General features: G+C 43.6%; 1 protein-coding gene across 4 annotated transcripts in view; it reads right to left on the bottom strand.

Moving 5' to 3' along the window:
- The window catches only part of C5 (complement C5), a 187,088-nt gene that overhangs the window by 116,058 nt on the left and 45,109 nt on the right, over positions 1-25,921 (bottom strand). The window contains exons 27-41 of one of the 4 annotated variants that reach the window (XR_009557030.1): positions 23,906-24,001; positions 22,798-22,969; positions 21,356-21,561; positions 18,575-18,727; positions 16,642-16,704; positions 16,004-16,085; positions 13,736-13,808; positions 12,530-12,632; positions 11,524-11,598; positions 10,010-10,115; positions 8,303-8,389; positions 7,205-7,294; positions 3,704-3,787; positions 2,656-2,794; positions 584-1,434 (exon numbers count right to left, since the gene is read on the bottom strand). Coding sequence is in view for 3 of the 4 variants with exons in the window: in XM_060270512.1 (XP_060126495.1) it covers positions 1,305-1,434; positions 2,656-2,794; positions 3,704-3,787; positions 7,205-7,294; positions 8,303-8,389; positions 10,010-10,115; positions 11,524-11,598; positions 12,530-12,632; positions 13,736-13,808; positions 16,004-16,085; positions 16,642-16,704; positions 18,575-18,727; positions 21,356-21,561; positions 22,798-22,969; positions 23,906-24,001 (1,659 nt within the window). In the remaining variant the exon portion in view is untranslated. Of the gene's footprint in view, positions 1-555; positions 1,435-2,655; positions 2,795-3,703; positions 3,788-7,204; positions 7,295-8,302; positions 8,390-10,009; positions 10,116-11,523; positions 11,599-12,529; positions 12,633-13,735; positions 13,809-16,003; positions 16,086-16,641; positions 16,705-18,574; positions 18,728-21,355; positions 21,576-22,797; positions 22,970-23,905; positions 24,002-25,921 lie in introns of those variants that run through there. The other 3 variants (XM_060270512.1, XM_035113409.2, XM_060270513.1) reach the window with 3 other exon arrangements.

Genomic DNA, 25,921 nt, shown 5'->3' on the forward strand with positions numbered 1-25,921 from the left:
GCCAAGAAGTGTGGTGGAGTCTCCTTCTTTGGAGGTCTTTAAGCAGAGGCTTGACAGCCATATGTCAAGAATGCTTTGGTGGTGTTTCCTGCTTGGCAGGGGGTTAGACTGGATGGCCCTTGTGGTCTCTTCCAACTCTATGATTCTATGATTTATTTTCGAAATGCCAACAATGGCTTAGAATGTCTCCAGACAGCTGCTGCAATGCATATTCCTAGCAAAAAAAAAGCAAAATACAAAATATGAATGGTGATAACTTTTGAATGCAGAAGGAAAACATATGGACCAGAGATGGCCTCTTGGTGAATTACTAGGATAATTGTTAGGATTATTAGGCTCAGAACTTATTTATGTATGCTACCACTGAGGCAAGAGTTTTGCTGGCACAAGGGTGGAAGAAGGAAGAAATCCCAACGAAAGAACAATGGCAAGAGAAATTGATGAATTATGTGGAACTGGCAAAATTAACATACAAACTGTGTGAAAAGGACAATCGGGAATTCAAGGAAGAATGGGAACTTTTTACAAATTCTTTGAAAAAACAACAAAGAGACTTACATTCATTGGCAGGTTTTGAATAAACTTTTTTTTTATTAGAAGAACGTGAACAATTAGGGAAATGATATGTACAATTGTATAACACGCAGAAACAATATGTAAAAATAAATCAGATAAGGGAGCTGAGAGAAGTCCAAGGAGTGGGGAGGGGGAGGGAAGGGAAGGAAGAAAAAAAATGGGGGAAATGTAGCTGATTGTAGTATTGACAAATTGTATTGATTTAATGTTGATTAATTTATATATATATATATGATTATTAGGCACATCCACACTTTCTCTTGTCCCACTGCTTTCCCCTGAGGAAAACTGCTCTTTAGCACTCAATCGGAACAAATGGCAAACCTTGTTTTCTCCAGATTGACGTTTCCTCTGATTTAGTGGTAAAAAGCAGCTTTTCCCTGTGTAAGGAGCAAGGCAAGGGGAGAACCACTCAGACTTATGCTGTCTAGGCATGAGACAAGCAGAAGTGTGGACAAGTCCCATGTTGGGCAATGTGTTATGTGTTGGATGTTATACATTGTCCACAGTACTGAAGCATGCAACACCTCCCCCTGCCCCTTATATTAAGCTCATTGTATTATAAACACACAAAAACTGAATTCTCAGATAGAAAAATAAGTGCTATTTTATATGTAGACAGATGCAGCTCTCCTTGTTTAAAAGGCTGGGAAGAACCATAGGGGGAAAAACAGGTTCTGGGAAGCTTTTTGTGAACAGCTTCACAAAAGTTTTTTTTTTTTTGTAGTTTAACAACCATTGATAAAGAGATCTTCCACAAATTCCTCCATTGATTCTACAAAGTCGTGGCACAAAGCACAAGATGAATCAGTAGGCCACCATTCAATCCAGGTCATGGCATCTAATGGGTACTGGTACCTACAAAAAAGGGAGAAGGAAAGGGGCATTTTAAAGTAGGTGAAATGATGGAAGGAATGCAAGCTGCTAAAGTAAATTTGATGGATCTGGCCAATGACGCGTGTCTTGGTCATTTACAGTTTACACGACTGCAAGATGCACTACATGGGACTGTCTTTGAGGAGTGTTCAGATACTCAGTGGGTGCAAAAAAATCCATTCTGTTATAATGCTTAATTTTGCTCTAGCAATTTCATTGTGAGGTTACAGGGAACCAGACAGAGGGCCTTCTTGGTAGTGGCACCCGCCCTGTGGAACGCCCTCCCAGCAGATGTCAAGGCAATAAGCAACTATTTTACTTTTAGAAGACAACTGAAGGCGGCCCTGTTTAGGGAAGTTTTTAATGTTTGATGCTGTACTGTTTTTAATATTCAGTTGGAAGCCGCCCAGAGTGGCTGGGGAAACCCAGCCAGATGGGCGGGGTATAAATAATAAATTATTATTATTATTATTATTATTATTATTATTATTATTATTAGTTTCCAAGGGTGGTCATACACCATGTAGGGGGCCTTCTTTGCATCAAAATGCTGTCTAGAAATATTATCATAACTAACTGAATAAAAACCTGCATATCTATTTTCTACTGTAGATAGTGCTCAGGGCACAGTGCTAAAACTGTACTATACATTATGGAAGGAGAGATCTTCATTGAACATTTAACTTTATACATTTTAAAGGCTGTCACCAATTAAGTTCTACTCAGAGGAGACCCATTGAAATGAATGTTTGCTCTCTCCACCTCCTCTCTTCACCCCAGTCTGCAAAAAAAAAAATCCCTTCAACTGCTCCCTGAAATATTTTGGGTTGTGGCCAACTGAACTGTACTCAGAGTAGACCTTTTGAAAATATTGGAAATAGTCTGACATTGGGTACAACTCTTTCTCTTGCAATGCAGAGGTGAATAATAAATTTGGGTAATCTCCAAAATTATTACCACCTCACCTCTTCCCCATCATATTGCTGTGTAGAACGGACTATCCTGTTCAGGTTTCTAAGCAGCTAGCCCTGTTCTTTTCCTGAATACTCCATTCCCCACCCCCTCTTCATTGGGCTATTTATTGGGATCCCTACTTAGGTTTCACCCCATCCACACCTACATAAGATACCCTCAACTTTAAATTAAAAAAAGCCCCAAACATATTCTTTACATATCACACACTGTAAATCCAAGCTCACTTACTTGGAATTGGCACCCTCTCCTGTCTTCAAGGCCTCTTTCCCCATGATCAAGTAATTCTCTCCTGGATTAAGCTGAACATCGGCACATGAATTCTTTTTAATAAAGATGACTTCTGAGTTCTTCTGAGCAAAAGCCTCCCCTGGAGTAAAAATAGGAGGTTAGAAGGAGCCCAAAGGCCAGCTAGTAAGACAGAACCACAGATAAAATTTATATTTGTTGTTCTGCCCATGTTTGCCTCTGACCCTGCCCAACACTGGCATGCGGCCCTCAGAAGGCTGCCCAGATGAGGTGGTGGCCCTTGAGGTGAAAAATGTTTCCCACACCTGCTGGGGGCAAAAGACAAGGAAATGTCCATGACTTCATGCTCTCCTCATGTAACACTTTGGGAGGGGCGGGGATCTTCCTGAGATTAGTAAATGTAAAGGGACCCCCAACCGTTAAGTCCAGTCACGAACGACTCTGGGGTTGTTGCGCTTATCTCGCATTACTGGCCGGGGGAGCTGGCGTACAGCTTCCGGGTCATGTGGCCAGCATGACTAAGCCACTTCTGGCGAACCAGAGCAGCACACGGAAATGCTGTTTACCTTCCTGCTGGAGCAGTACCTATTTATCTACTTGCACTTCATGCTTTCAAATTGCTAGGTTGGCAGGAGCAGGGACCAGCAACAGGAGCTCACCCCGTTGCGGGATTCGAACCGCCGACCTTCTGATTGGCAAGCCCTGTGGTTTAGACCACAGCACCACCCGCGTTCCTGAGATTACTGGATGACAACTCCCACCATTCCTTTGGCTAGTTAAACAATTTATGGCCTTTTAAATGGTGGTGGGGTTTTGTTACTATGTTATGTGTTTTTGTGTATTGTAAACCACTCTGTGATCCTTGGATGAAGGGCGGTATAGAAATTTAATCAATCAAATAAACAAAAATCTCTGGTCGTTGGCTTGATGGTGGATTGGGACTCCAACAGTAACTGGAAGGCCACTGGGTTAGCTGCTCCTGTTGTATCATAATGGAATCATTTCAGCTCATGATAACAAATGCTCTCACCTCTTTTATAGAGATCTAGGACAGTTGCAGTGTATTTAACAAAGCTTCCCTCTGGCTTGGAGGACAGGATGTTCACTTTATAGACTACAGAGGAGAAATTAAAAATAAATAAATACAAACAGTAACAACAGCAATGCTGGACAAAGGTTCATTCTTGAGTGTGTTCATTAAGTTCAGGGGTCAGCAAACTTTTTCAGCAGGGGGCTGGTCCACTGTCCCTCAGACCTTGTGTGGGGCCGGACTATATTTTGAAAAAATATATGAATGAATTCCTATGCTCCACAAATAACCCAGAGATGCATTTTAAATAAAAGCACACATTCTACTCATGTAAAAACACCAGGCAGGCCTCACAAATAACCCAGAGATGCATTTTTAAGAAAAGGACACATTCTACTCATGTAAAAACACACAGATTCCTGGACCATCCATGGGCCGGATTGAGAAGGCAATTGGGCCGCATCCGGCCCCCAGGCCTTAGTTTGGGGATCCCTGATTAAGATGGTAAGAGTCTGCATTTTCTCTGAGCAGAGGTGGAAGGCAGCTAACACCAATTCCCACCACCAAAAGCAGACAGCATGTTTTCATCTGTGACATTCTGATGATGGACGTCTAGTTAAGTCATTTTTATTCTCCTGGGAATTTTAATTTTAAATAATTGTATTTTAAAATGCTGCATTTTAAGTTTTGTATTTAAAGTCTCAAGAAGACTACCTCCAATGTAGGCTGAATAGGATCCAGTTGTTCAGCTAAACTTCATTGCCACAGGAGCGGGCTCTGACACATAGTAGGAAAAGGTAAAAAGGGCAACACCAGGACTCCCCCCATGGATATCTTGCAGCCTTCCCTTTGGGGAATCTGGTTGCCACTGTGAGAACGGACTAGATGGGATCTTTGGACTGACCCAGAAGGGCTCTTTTTATAGTCTGAAATGCCCCCTAAATAATCCTGACACCTTGTTACTTATATTCCCATTAGCAAAAGCACGCCTCAGGTTAAGAACGGTTTCAGGTTAAGAACGGACCTCCGGAACGAATTAAGTTCTTAACCCGAGGTACTACTGTATTCTAAATAAAAAATTTAAAGGGCTGGAAGGTTGCTGAATTTTAATACACTAGACATTAAATTTTCATTGATGATTTAGTTGGTATTTGTGCCATTTGATTACATGTTTTAATTTGCTTTATTGCACATCTTACTGGGATTTTATTTTTAATTTTTAATTAAGATTTCCCCACATTACAGTAAAATAACAACTACAAACATCAAATAAATAGAATACGGAGTCTTCTCTTAAAAGTAATTATTGGTTAACTCCCAGGTCACCCTTAACTACAGAGTGATTTAGTAGTCAGACTATCTGTCTGACTATTATCAATTATCTTCTGTCAGGAGGAGCTAACAGAGAGACAGCCAAATCACTATTCCTCTCTCCTGGAAGTCCAAACATCTTATTGTTTTAATTCAGGGGTGGCCAACTTCCAAGAGACTGCAATCTACTCACAGGGGGGTTCAGGTCGAGGTTGTTGAGCTTTTTTTTTAGGAGGGAAAGCCATCCATGTTTTAGGGGGTTCAGGTCAAAGTTGAGCTTTTTTTTAGGAAGGAAAGCCCTGTTTTGGGGGCTTCAGGGCAAAGATGTAGAGCTTTTTTTTTAGGGGAGCCAAAGTTGCTGAGCTTCTTTGGGGGGAGCCAGTGATCTACCACAGATGTCCAGTGATCTATTGGTAGATCATGATCTACCTGTTGGACATGCCTGTTTTAATTGATTTAATTGCCATTACAAACTGTCCTGAGTTTAATATTACACAGGGTGGCATATATAAATATGAAATTATAGATCATCTCCAGAGGGCGGAAAGTTTGGGCATTTGCCAGAATCCCAAGACCAGCAGAGGAGCCTGAAACCCTAAGAGTGCAACCATTTCTACATTTTTCAGAGTATCCAAGAAAATCAAATGCAATACAAGAAAATGTGTACTTTTAATACCCTGCCTTTTTCTCGTGGGAGGGAGGCTGCACCCGAGGGTCCCAAAATCACTGGCCAGTAAGATTTTACAATATCTGAACCCGATTTCCACGTTGCATGCTTGCCCGAACATGCTAAAATGGGGGCAGCCAATATGTTGCCCTCAAGATGCTAGACTACAGCTGCCAACAGCCCTGGAGAATTGAACATGCTCATAATTTGCTCTTCAACATTCTCAGGCAAAATCTGAGGCCACTGTATCATACTATAGTACTCAACTCCAAACCACAGTGTTGCTCCTTTACATCCTCCCCCCATCTTTGCTTGGGGGATGGTGTTCTGACCATCATTAGGCCCTAACTGAGAGATGAAACAATTCAGTTGATAATCATTTTTATCTTGCTGGATCAGGCTGGGAGGTCTCCTAAGGTCAAGCTGACCCAGACACTACTACCTAGAATCTTACACCAGCTCTGGGATGGAGGATATACTTTTCCATGGGCCTTGAAGCTTGCAACGGACACGGACAGAGGCTGAATCTCTTCTGAGCATGCTAAGACTGGTCAGGTCTCTTTAAGCAGAGGTTGGATGAGTCAGGACCATGGACAGTTCCCAGTGGGCTCTACTAGCTCAAGGATTCACTCCTATTGGGGATGTTGTCTAGCAGAGAGCTGGAGCTAGCTGGAGCCTTAAGCCTGTGAGTCAAGGAAGAAGGCCCACATCTTCAGACTGGGAGATCACAGGGGGAAGTGCTGAAGGGTACTGTGTCTCTTTGCAACACAGCCTGTTACCTATTCTGCTTCATGGTACCATGATTACAATCAGAGCCCTGCTAGATCAGGCTGTAGGACCATCTAGTCCACAATCCTGTTCTCCCCTAGTCCACGACCCTGTTCTCACAGTGGATGACATGATGGCAAGCACACACACAAGTCTCAACAGGAAACACACAATCAGGACCTGATTTCAACAGAATTCTCCTTACTTGTTCTTCCCAGCAACTGGTATTCAGAGACATGTTGCCTCCAACTCTGGAGGGAGAATATATCCATCATGGCAAGGAGACATAATGGCCTTCTCCTCCATGAATTTGTCTATTCCAGATTCCTGGACGGCTTTTAAAACACTGCCCTGCCAGTCAGATTCTAACTGTCATCAAGTCATCTGTCTGAGGGAGGAACTGCCCTGTGCTCCTGGCTTGGTCATTAACACCTGCTCTGTTCCTGGATCTGATGGAGGAAGGGTGCTTTCAGGGAAGAGACTGTTCTTTATCAAGGCCAAGATCACAATAACCGCCACTGACACTGCCTGCAACTTTAATAACTATAACTTGGAAGAACTTGTGCTTGTGCTTGCTTTCCCCTCCTCCCTCCCCACTCCTTTCTCCTTGTGTGTCATGTCTTTTTAGACTGTGAGCCTTCATACTATTTTCAAAGGCTTTCTGAGACTCTTTTTAGTTAAAAGGCAGAGTATAAATGCTGAAAGTAAATATGGGGGCAGGGACGAGTAGCATGCACCAACCCTCCAAATCTTACCATATGCAATGTCCTTCTGGCATGCCACTTCATTCCGAGAATTGAAACTTATAGACCCATCCAGTCTTTTCTGCATGCGGCCACATTCCGCTATGTTTGAGCAAAACAGAGAAACAGCACAAGGAGAAACTTTTTGCCTTGTTCCAACTTCCTCCCCACCCCCACCCCCAATTTCTGCTTAAGTTATTCCAGTTCAGCTAGAACCAAGAGAATCCTTTAATTCTTCCTATAAAACGAAGGGGAGGGGACTCAATAAAACACCCCAATAAGGCTGAGCAACCTCAGCAGCCATGGAATGCTGAATTACTATTATGGGAGGGGAACAGAATGGAATGGCTTGAAGGTTGGTGTGGCTGGCTGGAACAGTTTGTTGTAGCTCACACTTATAAATTCCTATTAACAGCAGGAAACACTTTCACACTAAGGCCCTCAATGCAATGAGTCCCACTGCACGATCCTGTAATCATAGCTGCCAAGTTTTCGCTTTTCTCACGAGGAAGCCTATTCAGCATAAGGGAAAATCCCTGTAAAAAAGGGATAACTTGGCAGCTATGCCTGTAATGTATTAGCAATTTAAAAAACTGGCAGCAATTCTAATCGTGTCACTTGGAAAGTGAGCCCCACTGAAGTCAGTAGGAATTTACGTGCGTGTAGGGATGGGGGAGAGATTTGATTCCATTCTTATTTAAAGCCGAATTTATCAAATTTGCACTTTCCAAAACAATATGAGAACCAAAACACAGCCACCCTCAAAATGTGCACTTATCTGGAATTTGTATTGCTGTTCTCCATCCAAACAATATTTTTTTAAAATGCATGTATTAGGGGAACATGTGCACAAATATGAATATATTAGTGAAAATAACATACAAAAAGGCATTCTGCAAGCCAGTTCTCCTAATATATTAGTCAAAACTGATTACAAAGAAATTGTTTATTGGAAGAAATGTTGAAGAAATTTTATTAGGTTTTTTTAAAAGGAAAATTTGCAAATTGCCACAGAAATGTGGAGAACTGAATGGAAGGCTGGAAAAATCAAACAGAGAAAACTAAAGCCGGCAAATTATTCCATCCCCATTTGCAGGAAAACATTTTTACCTTCCATACATTTGCACTCTACCCCTTCACAGAGTCTTACAAGTGAGTCTTCTCCATAAGGATTGTAAAATACCGAGCACTGTTTATCTGTGGGAAATCAAAGTTTCAGAAAGACAGAGAGTGGTGGTTGTCAATGTCCCAGGAGCCAAGATGTAAACAAGAATACAGAGCAAATCTACTGAGAAACTCAGAAGAATTCAGAGCCCTAATGAGGACCAAATAAGATGTGAAATTATGGACAAGACTGCAATTAGCACACATGTCTTTTGTTATGTAAACAGCAGCAGATGCAAAGCCTGAGCAGCTTTGGAATAGTGTGGTGTGGCTAGGGGGAGTTTTTCTCTCACCTCTTCAAAGCTACTGTTTGCATTTCAGGGAAATCTCCTCTTGACACCAAAGGGTGTTGTTTCTCATGAAAAGCAAACAACTACAGAATGGAGATTTTTGTTGTGATCATGAGAAAGAGGGAAAGAATTCAACTCCCCCACCCCACAGCTCCATAGCCACTCCAACTTCTTCATAGCAACTATTTCCATAACCAAGAACCCTGTGTAATTAATGGCATTCATACAATTAATGTAATGTCACATTTCATAGAATCATAGAATCATAGAATTGGAAGAGACCACAAGGGCCATCCAGTCCAACCCCCTGCCAAGCAGGAAACACCATCAAAGCATTTGGTCCTGGAGATCACACCACTCTGACTGGTTCATGACTGCAGAGCATGACTGGCCTCAGACATGACAGAGGTGTGGCTCAAGTGCCCTTGGGCTGGCCCTCTGATGGTCTTACCCAGCGGAGGCAGCACTGGTGTGATATCCCCCATTCCCAGTAATATCCCTATATATAGTGTTGATCTGGGGTATTGTGGGAAATTAAAATGGCAGCTAAGCCCAGTCACCTGGTGCTGCTTGGGGGGCCGGGCCGGGCAAATTTATTTCCAGGAGGGCTTAAGGCAGGGATCAATGATGGACCCTCCTGAGATGCCAGAGTGCTGGCAGCTGCTCAAGGATGCAAGCACTAGCGCAAGTCCAGCTCTGAAGATCAAATGGGGAAAGGGAACAGGGAGAAGCCAGCGTGGTGTAGTGGTTAAGAGCGGTAGACTCATAATCTGGGGAACCGGGTTCGCGTCTCCGCTCCTCTACATGCAGCTGCTGGCTGACCTTTGGGCTAGTCGCACTTCTCTGAAGTCTCTCAGCCCCACTCACCTCACAGAGTGTTTGTCATGGGGGAGGAAGGGAAAAGGAGATTGTTAGCCGCTTTGAGACTCCTCGGGTAGTGATAAGGTGGGATATCAAATCCAAACTCTTCTTCTTCTTATCCCCTGTCAAACCACTGCTCCATCTAGCCCAGCACTGTCAACACTCAATGGCAGTGGTCCTCCAGGTCTTCAGAAAGAGGTCCTTCCAAGACGTGCCTGGATTGAAATTTGGACCTCTTGCACCCAAAGCCTGCCATAGAGCGATGGCCCATTGCTTAGAGCAGAGTTCTCAAAACTTTTCATGCTGGTGACACACTTTTTAGGCATGCATCATTTCACGACACAGTAGATCAGCTTTACTAGCAAACCAAACTAACCCCTTTCAAGCCCCGGGAGAAGAGCAGGGAGCATTCGCACAACACACCTACACACTGCAGCCAACACACTAATGTATTGTGGCACACAGTTCGGAAAGTTCTGGCTTAGATGAACTGTCTCCTTACCAGGGGTGTGGTATTCATACACTGTGAAGATTCCTGGGCTTGCCATTCCAACACGGAATATTTCTGCTACTCGGAACCCAATGCACAGAAATTCATTTGCTGGAATCTTATTGGAAATAGAATACAAGTTAGGATGGGTTCACTTGAGGAATTTCCCCACAGCCATGGGGCCTATCTTTCCCCCAATCTCCTTGCATTGTAAGTCCAGAGAGCCCAAGTTCATTCATGCAAAACAGTCATGGGGAAGCAATGTAAATTTAGCCCCTGGAAAAAAAATCAATGAAATCTGCTTGTGGTGTGTGGCAAAAAGGTGGCACCATGCAGGGCACTGTGCCCCCCCTAATTCCCCACCATCCTCCCTACAAGCACAAAAATCTGTGCTTTCCTCCTACCTAAAAAAAACTCAACAATTGTAGCTGAACCCCACAAAAGGGGGTAGATCACTGCCAGTTTTTAATTCTGTGAGTAGATTGCAGTCTCTTGGGAGTTGGCGACCCCTGATGTACATCAACTCGGAGCTCCCCCCCAGGGTCACCGAAAGGTCGTGCCATGGCCCTAGCCCCTACCTGGGCTTCGGACAGGAACCACGACCCCTGGCTTCCTTTAACGGAATACCCTTTAAAATGGAGGGGCAGGTGATGGCTACACCTCCCCTCCCCCAAACCAGGTATTTACCAATGCCTAACCGTCAAACTTTACAAAAGTTGTGATGATTGCTACGAGGTGGGCGAAAACCAAATGGCCAGTGCCAATTTGCCAAGTGGAAAAATTCCTACCAGGCCCCTCAACAGCGACCAACCGAGGTCCATAGGAAGGCCAATATGATAAACACATGAAAAGAGGGTGGTAGGTCTGTGGAAGCCAGAACCAGAAGGGGGATCCCCCGGGTGTGCGACTGCTTAAAGGGGGTAATCCATGCCCCCTGGCCAACCAGATTGGCTGGCCGGGGGCCGTGACGCGGCTGGCGTCTCCCTAATAACAACGGGACTTAGCCCAGCCCCCGCTGAGTGCAGAGGCCACGTGGCCTACCCGCAACACCGCCCCACTGGGAAGTGGGCCGGCCTTATAATAAAAAAACAACACTTTAAAAAGTCAAAAAGTTACGTTTTTGCCCAAATCAGTTTCCCCCTACACCAGTTGCCCAACTCGGTGGATAATTTTGAGATACTGGTTGATTATAAGAAATAGGAGAAGTAGCAGTATGTAACAAGAGGGAAACAAACCAGAAGTGGAAGTTGGGGGAAGCCCAGGAGGGAAGGGAAGAAGTGATGTAATATAAATGTTATTGATATGAGATGTATGTAATGATAGAAAAAGAAAGAAGAAGAAGAAGAAGAAGAAGAAGAAGAAGAAGAAGAAGAAGAAGAAGAAGAAGAAGAAGAAGAAGAAGAAGAAGAAGAGGAAGAAATAGGAGAAGATCGATCCATCCCTGGAACAGAAGAACTGGAAGATGACTACAACCAATGAAACGTTTTATTTTAATGAAAAGGACAGGGAAGCCATAGAGAACCTACCGAGTCTATTTGCACCACGACATGTCCATTGGTTATCTCATAGCTTGCAATCAACTGGTCGATGTTATTCGCAAGCTGAGCAGGGAGAGGGAGAGAGAGAGAATTCGGCAACTAGTTTTGGTTGTGACCACAAGAACAACCACATTAATACATACAGTGCCTTCTTTCTAGGGGGAAAAAGGTGCCAGTACTCACTGGCAGCACCTGCAACTACCCCACCGCAACCATCATGAGCTCTGTCAGCGAGGTGACCAGGGCACACGCGGCCAGCAGCCAGGGCAGGGCAGTGTGTCACATGCTGCGTCGCCCACTCTCACATTCCTCGGGGAGTGGGACATTTGCACTCCAGCCAGCCCTGGGGTGCAGGGACAGCAACTGGGCCCTGGCAGGAAAAGGTGTCGGTACTGCATACTGGAGCTTACTGCCAGAAATAAAGCACCGAATCTATAGCAGAAAGCCGTAAAAATAGGCTATGATGGTGCAAGTGGAAATGGGTTGCATGTTAAACTGGTATCTAACCTGAACTAGGCTGGTTTCAGTTTGAGGGAGGCCTTGTCAAGAGGTCCCCTGATGGGCCGCCTCTTACACTGGAGGATCCCCAGACTTGGGGTTACCCGGTGGCAGTGGAAAGTGACAACATGGTGCCATTTTAAATTTTTCACAATGCCCTAGGACAACATGGTGCATAGGACTGCATAGCTACCAGCCACGCCGGCCATGTTCTCCCTCCAGAGTCAGAGTCATAGTTGCTAGGAATCACAAGTGGGGAGAGAGCTCAGCTCCTGCTTGCGGACTTTACACTGGGACATCTGGTTTGCTGTTGTGAGAACAGAGTGCTGGACCAGGCGGGCCTTTGGCCTGATCCAGCAGAGCTGTTCTGATGTTGTTATTTATTTAACAGGGGTGACCACCTTACTTGATTCTGTTGGAAGCCGCCCAGAGTGGCTGGGGAAACCCAGCCAGATGGGCGGGGTATAAATAATAAATTATTATTATTATTACTTACAATAGTTAAGTCTTCTGTGTTTGCTTCCAATCCACTGATAAGAGATATATCCATCACAGCATGGGAGGAGGCAGACTGGGGCTCTCCTCTGCTAGGCTTGTACCTACACAGGGTGAAAGCAGAACAAGACCCTGATTCCATAAAGAGAATAATCTTCTCCCACATTAGTTCCAACATGCATCCTCTACCTATTTATTACTAATATGCCTCTGAATACCAGCTATCCCTTCCATTGAATACACCCCCTTAAATGGAAAATGAAAACCAGAATAAGCAATCATATAAGATTGGGGGAAAAATTGGATCGATCTAATGGGCAACCAAAATGGTCAAAGGCCTGGAAACGATGCCTTATGAGGAACGGCTTAGGGAGCTGGGTATGTTTAGCCTGGAGAAGAGAAGGTTAAGGGGTGATATGATAGCCATGTTCAAATATATGAAAGGATGTCATATGGAAGAGGGAGAAAGATTGTTTTCTGCTGCTCCAGAGAAGCGGACACGGAGCAATAGATTCAAACTTCAAGAAAGAAGATTCCACCTCAACATTAGGAAGAACTTCCTGACAGTAAGAGCTGTTCGGCAGTGGAATTTGCTGCCAAGGAGTGTGGTGGAGTCTCCTTCTTTGGAGGTCTTTAAGCAGAGGCTTGACAGCCATATGTCAAGAATGCTTTGATGGTGTTTGCTGCTTGGCAGGGGGTTGGACTGGATGGCCCTTGTGGTCTCTTCCAACTCTATGATTCTATAATATCCCTAACCCTTCTGTAACAGCTATTCTGACCACCAGCATTATAATTAATCCATCTTTTCATCTCTCCAATTCCTGTTGCATTCTTGACTCCACTCACTATTTCACCACACACCACAGCCACATCAAACATTTTCACATAAACCATAACCTCTAAAATAAAGATACAAAAAAAGCAATATCAATAACAGCAACAGCCCGCTTCCACAAGAGTCTGTTCAGCTGGAGTCAGTCAGTGCCTCTCCCTCCCAGGCAAGGTGGGAAAAGGCCTGCAAGGAAAGGATCAGGTCTTCCAGGACTCACGGCCAAGATGTATAACCAGCTCAGAGGGTCGCACTGCGAAGTACATACCGGTAAAAAAAATCCAAAATAAGGCACTTGTTTCCCAACCAGCCTAGCCTGGCATTTCTGACAACTGGCACACAGAGCGACAGGCTCTCTCTTGGCTCATCTGGACTTACTTTGCACAGGCCGTCAAGTGCTTTGTTTCATCCAAGTAGCTGGAAGAAGAGCCCCTCCCGTCGATATTCATTTCTGCAAATGCAACAGCAGGAAGTGTTTACCCAGGCTTTCCAAACCCATTGTCCGGTACACAGATTCCTAAATGGTTACAAAAACCCTGAGTCCCGGTTCTGTACACTCAACTGGAGGAAACTAATTAGTTCCAAAATCTGAGCTTTTTAATGATGATGATGATAATAATACATTGGCTCTCAGTACGTTTCCGAGCACAATTCAAAGTGTTGGTGCTGACCTTTAAAGCCCTAAACGGCCTCGGCCCAGTATACCTGAAGGAGCGTCTCCACCCCCATCGTTCTGCCCGGACACTGAGGTCCAGCGCCGAGGGCCTTCTGGAGGTTTCCTCGTTGCGAGAAGCCAAGTTACAGGGAACCAGGCAGAGGGCAGGGTGACACCCACCCTGTGGAACACCCTCCCATCAGATGTCAAGGAAATAAACAACTATCTGACTTTTAGAAGACATCTGAAGGCAGCCCTGTTTAGGGAAGCTTTTAATGTTTAACAGACTATTGTATTTTAATATTTTGTTGGAAGCCGCCCAGAGTGGCTGGGGAAACCCAGCCAGTAGGGCAGGGTATAAATAATAAATTATTACTATTATTTAATAATAATAATAATAATAATAATAATAATAATAATAATAATAATATAGCCCTGCAGTTCAAACCAGGATTTCAGAAGGTGCTCATCACTCAGGCAGGTGTGGGGAAACCCTTTACATGCTGAGGGCCACATTCCTATCTGGACAACATTTTGGGGGCCACATAGCCATGCTAGGTGGAAGGCCAAGGCAAAAGTGCATGGAACAACAAATATAAAATTTTACTTTTGCACATTAGGGTATGTTCTACACATATTCACACACCTCCATTCAGGCAAGCAGAAAGAGTTATCAGAATTCAAGGACACCTTCAAACCTGGCAAAAACACTCGTAGATTCACAGAATATAATCTTAGAATTGTAGTGTTGGGCTGGACCCTGAGGGTTATCGAGTCCAACCACCTCAATAAAGGTGTGAAGCAAGGCTGGTGATGGGGGTTTGTGACCTGGAGAGAGTCTCAAGGACCAGGCTGAGAGGCCTAGTGGGCTGCATTTAGCCCTGGGACCTTAGGTTTCCTTGCCTTGATTTATGGCATTTGAACACAAATACAGTATACTCCTCCAATGCAGAGCTCAGGACACCAAATCCCATTTTTAAAAGGAAGTGCTATAGGAATATTATTTTTCCCACACACACACACACACTTCCTAAATTTCAAATTAGGGTCAGGAGATCACTGGCAAATTAGGAATAGGCTTCTATACAGTCAACAGATTGGCAGAAGAAGTTGAGGTAGGTACAGCTCCTAGAACAGGAGAGGTGTGCAGAGACCAGAGAAAGGTGAGCAGATGGGTGCCAGATTTACCATATCTTGGAGTCCTTGAGAAATTCACTCAGCCAACACTGCCACATCCTGGGAGTGGGTGTGTGGCATGTATGTGCTGAATGGGACACAGCTGTGGGCAGCTTGAGGAAGCACCTTCTGCCTTGGTGCGTGCCCATAAAAGCAAACCTATAGGGAGAGACTAGGGTGATGTCAGCAGAATATGGGAAGCTTTCTTGTTGTGAGATTTTGGAATGGGTGATCGGTGAGTTTCTTTGGACCATGGGTGGGAGCCAAGGTGGATGGCGGAGAGATGTTGGGTGGAGAGGTGTGTTAAAGGAAGACAGAAATGCTATCTGTACCTATTAATTACATAATTTGTATTAATGGCTTTATTGTGTATTTTTGTAACATCATAGTTTCTTAGCTTTCTGCACACTGCTCATATACATTTCTACATATAAAGCCATATAGAAATAGCCTGAATAAGAAAAAAGAACTTTTTCATGCAAGCAGCATGAGAAAAGATGCTTGTAGCAAAATCCCCTCTTCTTCCCAGTTTGATGAAAGAGTACAGAAGAACCACCCTAAGATCTTCAGATAAAGGGTGAGATACAAATTTTAAAATTCAATTCAAAATTCAGAAGGACTTGCCTGCAACCAACCACCTTAAAGTATGGGGCTACCAGGTCTAAACTCTGAAATGTCTCCTGTCTCTTCATGAATTATTTTATTTCCCCCGTACCTTCATTTATTTATGATGCTTATACACAAAAGTTGTCCGGGTAGCTTATGAGAAAAGCATAATCCAAAATACTTTAAAACAGAAATTATTACTTTCTCACCAGATGGTGACTTGATAGCAATCTTCAGCTCAAAGTTACAAATATCTTCAGAGGTGCTGATCTTATAATATACGCTCCTCACCTGTACAGGTCCAAATTAAAAACAAAACAGAACTCAAATTACATTTTAAGAGAGTTTGAACTCACCAGCCAAGTATTTGGCATCCAAGAATCTATCCATAATTTGTGTGAAAACCTCAGACCTGATGAAGAGTGAACTTCTAAGGCAATCTATTCATAAAAGAGAGTCTTACCTCAATAAATTCAGTTCATTTATTTAGGTCCAATAGGTTGCTCTCTGGAGCCCACTTTCTATAGGTGCTTCCAGACTCTCATTGTTTTCAGATGGGGTTCAAATAAATTAACAGCAAATTCACGTTTCACAATTGCAGTTGAGTGAGAGGCCTTCCATCACAAACCTACTTCCTCCAAAATATTAGGCTTTTTTCAACAAGACTGGGAAATTTGGGATTACACATGATTTGGCACATGGTAATCTAACCTCCCCCACCCAAAACAAATCGGAACACGTGTTCATTAAATAGCCAATGTCATCTATTCTCCCTGCAAACAAATCAGGATGAGTGCTCAGCAAACAGGTCATCTGGAAGTGACCCAAAAATGCTTAATTCACGTACATTCACTGTTGCTAAGCCGGTGTTACTGCCTGTGCGAACCTGTAAGTCATCATTCAAGGGAGCCTGGATACGTAAAATAAAAATAAAATGCAGAAAGTGATGTTAGTGTAAATTAGATCCTCATTCAGTTTGTGGGCTTTAAAAAAAAGTCCTCATGATAATTCATCAGCAAATTTTAATCCAAATTACTTCTAACAGACACATATTTGTATCTGGTTCTGCCTAATATCCACACAAATTTGCAAAGCAGTTTTCCAAAATTCAGTGGTACCTCTGGTTGTGGACAAGATCCGTTCCAGGGTGCCGTTCGCACCCCGAAAAGTCCACTACCAGAGCGGCGCTTCTGCGCATGCGCAAAGCGCGCAGAACGCTTCTGAGCATGCATGCTGAGCAGGCTGAAAAGACGCAACATGAGGTATGGCTATAAAATAACATACAAAAAGGCATTGAACTAATATATGCCATTTTTATGCATACTTGATCCCAGTACATGCATTTGGCCAGGCTTCAGATCATGCATTTTCAGAAAGTGCAAATTAGGTAGGCTTGCCTACCAGACTTTTAGAGGACATCTGTAGGCAGACCTGTTTAGGGAAGCTTTTAATGTTTAATAGATTATTGTATTTTAATACTCCTGTTGGAAGCTGCCCAGAGTGGCTGGGGAAACCCAGCCAGATGGGCGGGGTATAATAATAATAATAATAATAATAATAATAATAATAATAATAATAATAATAATTGCCTTTAAATGCAAACTGAACCAAATTTCTCCCCCAGTCCAATGCACCATTTTAACATTGGAAATAGAAGAGATGGTGATTCAAAAGGCATTTCAAAGCCATTTTTTAAAAAATTAAAATCTGGCCAAACATCTATTACAGTCAGCCAACCATTAAAGAAAGTACAAATTGCAGTACTGTATCCAACTAAATTCTACTCAGAGAGACCAGCTGAAATTAATGCAGCCGAATTAGTAATGCCCATCAGCTTCAATGGGTCTACTCTGAGCAGGACTAACATTTTTATTTATTTCGTAAAATTTATATGCCACTTGATTGTAAAGAAAACCATCAACAAACAAACTGAAAGAGGTTCACAAAAAGATAAAACAATAACCCTGAGAGAAATTTACAACCCTACTTAAAAACACACAAAAGTTAAAATACTAAAGCAGATTTAAATTACCTCAACTATCTAAGCATCTGGGTAGGCTTGTCTAAAGGAGAATGTTGCAGGGAGTTCCAAAGTGCAGGTGCTGCCATAACAAAACAATCAAGTTCTTATAAATGTGGAACGGGTATTATGTGGCACCTGTAGAAGTGTCAATTCTGACTTCCGATTTGGCTTGCCATGGCAGAGGCTGTTGATTACAGCTGAGCCGTTTCGCACAGGATATTTTGAGTTTGAGATGGGAGTAATCATCCTTTCAACCCTCCCCCCCCCAGGGCCGTGGGGGCAGCTTCACCCGCAGATCGCCCAACACCAGCCTAACAAGATATGAAGAATATTTACAAGTACTGTATTTTAATCTGTGTGTTTTTTTAGCATCACTGATTTTAATTATTATTTGAAAGTTTTAAATAGCTGTTGTTAAACAGCCATCTATTAATATGATCTAGTAACAATAGGCAATGTTATTGTTTTATTTGATTTGTAAATTGCCTTAGGTTTTTCTTTACAATTAAGTGGTATATAAATTTTATGAAATAAATAAATCTTCCAGAGTCAGGACTTAAGATGACTGCTCATTGTAATTGCTGGTTACTGTAGAAAATAGCATCTAACTATTAACCAGTGGAAAACACATGTTATGGCATTTTCTAAAAGGAAGGCTAGCTGTTCCTAGACCATGGACAGCCACAGATTACCACAGGCTGGTTCTTGCAAGTACCTTGGGTCCTGGTTATTTGTTATTTATGATTCATACACTTACTTCCACAGACTTGCCAACATAATTGTTTTTTGTAAGCCTGTACTGATGAAAATCCCCATGGTTTTTGTAGGCCACTTTGACGTTCATGAACAGTGTCATCCGCTTAATGAGGATAGAATATTCGGTCAGGGCTTCAAGAGCAGTGATTGTGTCCTGTCAAATACAGCAAGGGGTTAGGAATTAGGAGCTGAGCCATAGCCAGGTTTTATTTAACTAATACATTTATGTCCTGCCTTTCAAAATATTCCTGCAGCGACATACGATTAAAAACAGCACAGTGCTACCATACTAACAAGGAGGAAACAGCAACACAATGTGAAAAATCAGCAAAACTATAAACACTTATTGTTCATTAAAAGCTCAGGAGCACAAGGCATTTTTAGCCAGACAATTGCATGGGATAATAGGAAAGCTGTCTTTGGGCCCCTCCAGGTAGGTGGTGGGGTTTCATGGAAGTAGTCTGCAACGTGCCATTAATTTAAGCACTAGCCATGGATTTATACCAGACTGTCCACACATTCTTCCACTTTATTAGTAGTTCTGTGATGCTGTCCCAATGTCCCAATGTTATTACTGCTTATAGAATAATTCTTGCCCTAAAGCAGGGATAAGCAAACTTGTTCAGCAGGGGGCCAGTCCGCTATCCCTCAGACCTTGTGGGAGGCCAGACTATATTGGGGGGGGGGGGTGAATGAATTCCTATGCCCTACTAATAACCCAGAGATGCATTTTAAAGAAAAGCACACATTCTACTCATGTAAAAACACGCTGATTCCCAGACCGTCCGCGAGCCGGATTTAGAAGGCGATAGGGTCGGCCCTGGGCCTTAGTTTGCCTACCCATGCACTAAAGCGTAACAAAAGTAGAACATAATAAACTGCAACAGGAAGGAGGGTTTTAGCAGGAAGCTGAAGGATGGGGGAATGATAGGGAACAAAAATCTATGTCTGCCCCAATTTTTTTCAAGCACAATGTGGGTTTGCATATAACATCTCCCAATACCATCATAAAGACAAATCATTATGAATGCATGATAAAAAGAATGTCTGTAGGATATTTTATAATCCATCAGGCTACTTGTACATCTGGTCCAGGTGTAGGAGGGTCACAGGGGGAGAAGGGTCTTTCCCACACCTCACATCTTTTCTGTTCTTTTTAAGAACAAGTTGTAGATACCATACACGATATGCATACACAATGAAACCGACCATAAGGGTGTTTGGAAAGGGACATTTGGAATGCTATCCATATATTATCTCAGCAGTGATTACAGCAATCCTGAAAAGTAGGTCACTATGAGTGTTCTTTTCACATGGAAAATAAAAATGGGGCTGAGTTTGGGAGATCATTTTGGTTTGCCCAAGCTCACATGGTGATCTTCACCACAGCTGGGCTGCCCACATTCAAGTACTAGTGTCCAAGGCAGAAGTAGGGAATGTGTAGCCTTCCAGATGTTGCTGGGCTCAGATGGGGGCAGCCTGGGATCAACCCTGGGCAGAAGAAGGGTGTTCATCCCTATCTAGCATGGCCAAAGCTTAGGGAAGATGGGAGTTGAAGCAATGTCTGGAGGGCCCTAAGTTTCCCCATCTCTGGCTGAAAAGATTTAGGTAGGTAGCCATGTTACTCTGACACAGTCAAAATATATGAAAAAATTGTCCAGTAGCACCTTAGAGACCAACTAAGTTTATTCTTGGCATAAGCTTTTGTGTGCATGCACACTTCTTCAGATACTTTTTCATGTGTATGCACCCTTCTTCGGGTATCTGAAGAAGTGTGCATGCACACAAAAGCTTATGCCAAGAATAAACTTAGTTGGTCTCTAAGGTGCTACTCTAAGGTGGGACACGGGTGGTGCTGTGGGTTAAACCACAGAGCCTAGGGCTTGCCAATTAGAAGGTCAGCGGTTTGAATCCCCGCAACGGGTTGAACTCCCATTGCTCGGTCCCTGCTCCTGCCCACCTAGCAGTTCGAAAACACGTCAAAGTGCAAGTAGATAAATAGGTACCGCTCGGGCGGGAAAGTAAACGGCATTTCCGTGTGCTGCGCTGGTTCGCCAGAAGCGGCTTAGTCATGCTAGCCACATGACCTGGAAGCTGTACGCCAGCTCCCTCGGCCAAAAACACAAGGTGAGTGCCGCAACCCCAGAGTCAGTCATGACTGGACCTAATGGTCAGGGGTCCCTTTACCTTTACCTTTAAGGTGCTACTGGACAATTTTATATATATATTCTGGCTGAAATGTAATGCAGCACACCACAGTCTTGGCGCTGCTACCGAAAACACATATGAACATAAGATCATCTCCTTGGATCATCTCCTTGGGTCATCTAGTCCAGCCTCTAATTTTCACAGTGGCCAACCAAATGCTTGTGGGAAACCTGCAAGCAGGTCCTGAGCACAACAGCACTCTCCTTCTACTGTGGTTTCCAGCAACTGGTGTTCAGGAGCATTATTGCGTCTAACCATGGAAGCAGAGCCTAACCATCATGTTTAGTAGCCACTGATAGCTTTCTCCTTCAATAATTTGTCCAATCCTCTTTTAAAGCCACCTACACTCGTGGCCATCACTGCCTCCTGTGGGAGTGGGCTCCATAGTTTAACCATGCTCTGTGTGAAGAAGGACTTCCTTCACAAACCAGTTGTGCTACTGAAGGCAAAAGGGCTTGGTGCAAGGCCCCCAACGACATTCATAAATGGTTTGCAGATTCATGGAAGAAGGCAGTTCTTTGAATAATGACCACCCCGTGTTGGGGGATTTATTTATTTATTTGCAGAGAAGTACCTGTGTGGAGTAAAATCCACCGCCATATCTCTGCTGTTCCGACAACCACCTGATGATTGGAGTAGCGTAGTTTTGGTCTCCTTGCAGTAGAGTGGCAAGCAAGGCATAAGCTGTGGTTTCAACCATCCTGGCAGTGTTCTCTGACGGAGCGTTTGGATCTAATTTGTTGAGGGTTTCTTTCCAATAGCGATACAAAGGTGGGCCTGCTATTAAAGGAAGGCTGATGAAGATAAGTCACAGCAGGGAGGGGCAGAGTAAGGGAAGGTGCCAGAAAAAAAGTCACCTGGATATATGTACATATGTATTACAGTAAGCCCACAATTTATCGAGGAGTAACATTCCAGGGATTACTTCTAAAGCCAAATTGTGTATAGTTAAAACCCATTGGGTTCAATGGTGGGGGGGATTACCAAAGTCATTTTTCCTGGAATCCTACTCCCTTGCCGCCCCTTAACCCCCCCCCCAGCTGAATGTGCACAAGTTAAATGTGTCCAAGTTGTTGGCTTACTGTATTTACATTTAGAGACTGCCTTCCATACAGACATAGGAAGCTGCTTTATACCAACTGATCAATTTTAATCCAGTATTGTGTGCACTGACTAGCAAGGGCACTCTGGGGTTTCAAGGAGGGGATATTCCCAGCCCTTGCTGGAGATGGCGGGGATTGAACCTGGAACCTTCTGCATACAAAGCAACATTGAAAAGTGTCAAAGGACAGTGTGAAAAGAGGTGCACCTTCAACGTTAGGTGAAAACTGGATAGTGAAGGTGCCAGACACACCTCTGTGGGGATAGAGTTCAATAACTTAGGGGCTGCCACAGAAAAAGTCCTCTCCTTGGTAATCATTTCCCATACTTCTGAAGGTGCTGGAACCACCAAGAGGGCACCCTCTGATGCTCTCAACACCCAAGGAGTCTGTAGAGAAGGAGGCTGCCTTTCAGATACAGTGGGACCTCGACTTACGAATTTAATCTGTTCCGAATGCACACTCGTAGGTCGAAAACTTTGTAAGTTGAGTTTCCCATAGGAAAAGCAGTTTCCCATAAGAATGCATTGGAAATGGAAAAAGTCAAGGAAACCACATCTAGCTGTGAACGGGTTTTCCGTTCAGATGTCAAAAAAATTGTAAGCGCGCGGCCACTTTCCCCGCTCATAAGTCGAAAACATCAGATGTCAAGGAGCTCATAAGTCGAGGTCCCACTGTATTTGATTGAGATCAGAATCATTTAAGGGCTTTAAACACTAATGTGGGCACCTTGAATTAGGCTTGGAAACAAGCTGACAACCAGCACAGCTGTTTTAAAACGGGTTATATGAGATTTAAATGAAAACCCAGCAAGTAACTCTTGGCTGCTGCATTTTTCACCAGCTGAAGTCTAGTGCCACCATCACCACGGGAAATCGCTATAAGTTGGGGAAACGGACATTAGTTGAGTTTTTACCTTTCACAAGGGCTTCCCTCTTCAGTGCATTGTAGGCTGCGCGTGTGCCAGGCTGCCTGGATCTTGCCAGAGTGAGCGCATAAGTAGCTATTGCCAAGGAAAACGTGCTTTGTACAGAATGAAAATTTTGCAGCAAGTAATCTTTAGCTCTGTTTTTTGCATCTTCAATTCTCTGTGAAGACAAGAACCAAATGTTCTTACTTTGTTTTATTTTTTTCCTTGCTTCTGGTTACATTTGTACCATGCGCTTCCTCCAATAAGCTTCCTCCAGGAAGGAGGCAGCAGCATACATGGTTCTCCCCCCACCCTCATCTTACCATCACAACCACTCTGTGGGGTAGGTTAGGCTAAGCAATAGTGACTGGCCCAGTGAGCTTCGTAAATAATACTCTAACCATTACATAACAAGACATTGTATTGTAAATGGGCCTGGTGCTTTTCTGTTCTGCTACCAAACATCAGCATCAAACTACCCAGGGCATGAACGAACCAAAGCAGAGGAACACTTCAAGGAACACAGAAACTGCTTTAGACTAAGTCAGACCATTGGTCCAGCAAGCTCAGTGTGATCTATACCAGGCATCCCCAAACTTTGGCCCTCCAGATGTTTTGGACTACAATTCCCATCTTCCCCGACCACTGGTCCTGTTAGCTAGGGATCATGGGAGTTGTAGGCCGCCCAAAACATCTGGAGGGCTGCAGTTTGGGGATGCCTGATCTACACTGATTGGCATTGGCTCCCCAGAGTTTCAGGCAGGGGGCATTACCAGTCTTACCTGGAGATGCCAAGGATTGAACGTGGAGCCTTATGAATGCAAAGCAGACCCCTGAGTTACGACCCTTCCTCAATGGCCTTTGGTCTATGTTGCTCAGTATCTACAATATATTGTAGTAGTTCTCTGGGGTTTCTCAACCCTGTCTATCAACATCAAGAATTGAACCTTGGGCCTTCTGCACGTAAGGTTGATGCTCTACCACCAAGCTATGGCCCTTCCCCAGCCCTTCCTTTAAAAATCCTGCTATCTCTAGCATTCTTGGAATCTGACTGTTGGCTTGGAGTAAAAAAATGCCATCTGTGGGAAGAAGGAAGTAATCACACCATACGCACCTGCAACGGGCAGATATGAATTGATTTTTCAAATCCAATAAGAGAGAAAGCAGTGAGATACAAAGTCTTTTCTTTCTGTTCCTTAGGTAGGGTACCCTTTTAAAAAGCAACATATACAAAAATGCAGTCAGACAGATGGTGGTGGTGGTGATAACAACAACAACAACAACAACAACAACAACAACCATTTATTATTTATACCCCGCCCATCTGGCTGGGTTTCCCCAGCCACTCTGGGCGGCTTCCAACAGAAAAATAAAACACAATAATCTATTAAACATTAAAAGCCTCCCTGAACAGGGCTGCCTTCAGATGGCTTCTGAAAGTCTGGTAGTTGTTTTCCTCTTTGACATCTGTTGGCAGGGCTTTCCACAGGGCAGGCGCCACTACCGAGAAGGCCCTCTGCCTAGTTCCCTGCAACTTGGCTTCTCGCAACGAGGGAACCACCAGAAGGCCCTCGGTGCTGGACCTCAGTGTCCGGGCAGAATGATGGAGGTGGAGACGCTCCTTCAGGTATACTGGACCGAGGTTATTTAGGGCTTTAAAGGTCAGCACCAACACTTTGAATTGTGCTTGGAAACATACTGGGAGACAATGTAGATCTTTCAAGACCGGTGTTATATGGTCTCGGCGGTCGCTCCCAGTCACCAGTCTAGCTGCCGCATTCTGGATTAGTTGTAGTTTCCGGGTCACCTTCAAAGGTAGCCCCACGTAGAGCGCGTTGCAGTAGTCCAAGCGGGAGATAACTAGAGCATGCACCTCTCTGGCTAGACAGTCTGTAGGCAGGTAAGGTCTCAGCCTGCATACCAGATGGAGCCGATAGACAGCTGCCCTGGACACAGAATTGACCTGCGCCTCCATGGACAGCTGTGAGTCCAAAATGACTCCCAGGCTGCGCACCTGGTCCTTCAGGGGCACAGTTACCCCATTCAGAACCAGGGAATCCTCCACACCTGCCCACCTCCCGTCTCCCACGAACAGTACTTCTGTCTTGTCAGGATTCAACCTCAATCTGTTAGCCACCATCCATCCTCCAACCGCCTCCAGGCACTCACACAGGACCTTCACTGCCTTCATTGGTTATCTAGTTATCTCTCGCTTGGACTACTGCAATTACTACAATTGTGTGTAGTAAATGGCCTTCATGATATACCTCACAAAAGCAACACACAAGACAAATCTGAGCATAAATTAAAACAAAGCCATTTTCAGAACTGCAAATAATTAAAACTTAAAATTGCTATTGTTTTGTTGGAAGAAATCCCCATGGAAGGTGACAGTGCTTTGGGTCAAAAAAGTAGTACAAAACTTAATTGCTGCTCCCCCCTATATTGCTGCCCTATAGGTAGGGATGAGATGGAAATGCAATTCATTTCACAATTAAAGATGAACCCATCCAATTTGCACTTTCTGAGACAATATGAGAACTGAAACATAGCCATCATCCAAAATTAAGACTTATCTGAATTTGTAATGCAGTTCTCCAAACAATATGTACAAAAATGTATATATTATGAGAAAGTGTTCATAAAAATGCATATATAGGTGAAAATAATAAACAAAAATGCAAAGATACAAAAATTCATTGCATTAGCCAAAACTGCATACAAAAATCTGCTTGAAGTGAGATTTGCACCAAAATGCTGAGAAATTTTCACGAGTCTTTTGTAAAACAATAAATAAATAGCAAATCACTGCAAAAATAAGAATTAGAAAAATGAGAAACTGGAGAAACTGAAATTGGCAAGTTTGTTCACCTCTATTTCCCTATCTCTGTCTACCCTGTTTTTCCGAAAATAAGACGTAGCCATAAAATAAGCCATAGCAGGATTTTTAAGCATTCAAGGAATATAAGCCATACCCTGAAAATAAGACATAGTAATAGGCGCAGAAGCCATGCTGGCTGCAGAAGAAGGGGGGGGAGACATCCCCTGAAAAGAAGGCATAGTATGTTGTTGTTTTTAAGGAAAAATAGATATAAGACGGTGTCTTATTTTCGGAGAAACACGGTAATGG

This window comes from Zootoca vivipara, chromosome Z (assembly GCF_963506605.1).
Source record: "Zootoca vivipara chromosome Z, rZooViv1.1, whole genome shotgun sequence".
Classification (NCBI taxonomy): domain Eukaryota; kingdom Metazoa; phylum Chordata; class Lepidosauria; order Squamata; family Lacertidae; genus Zootoca; species Zootoca vivipara.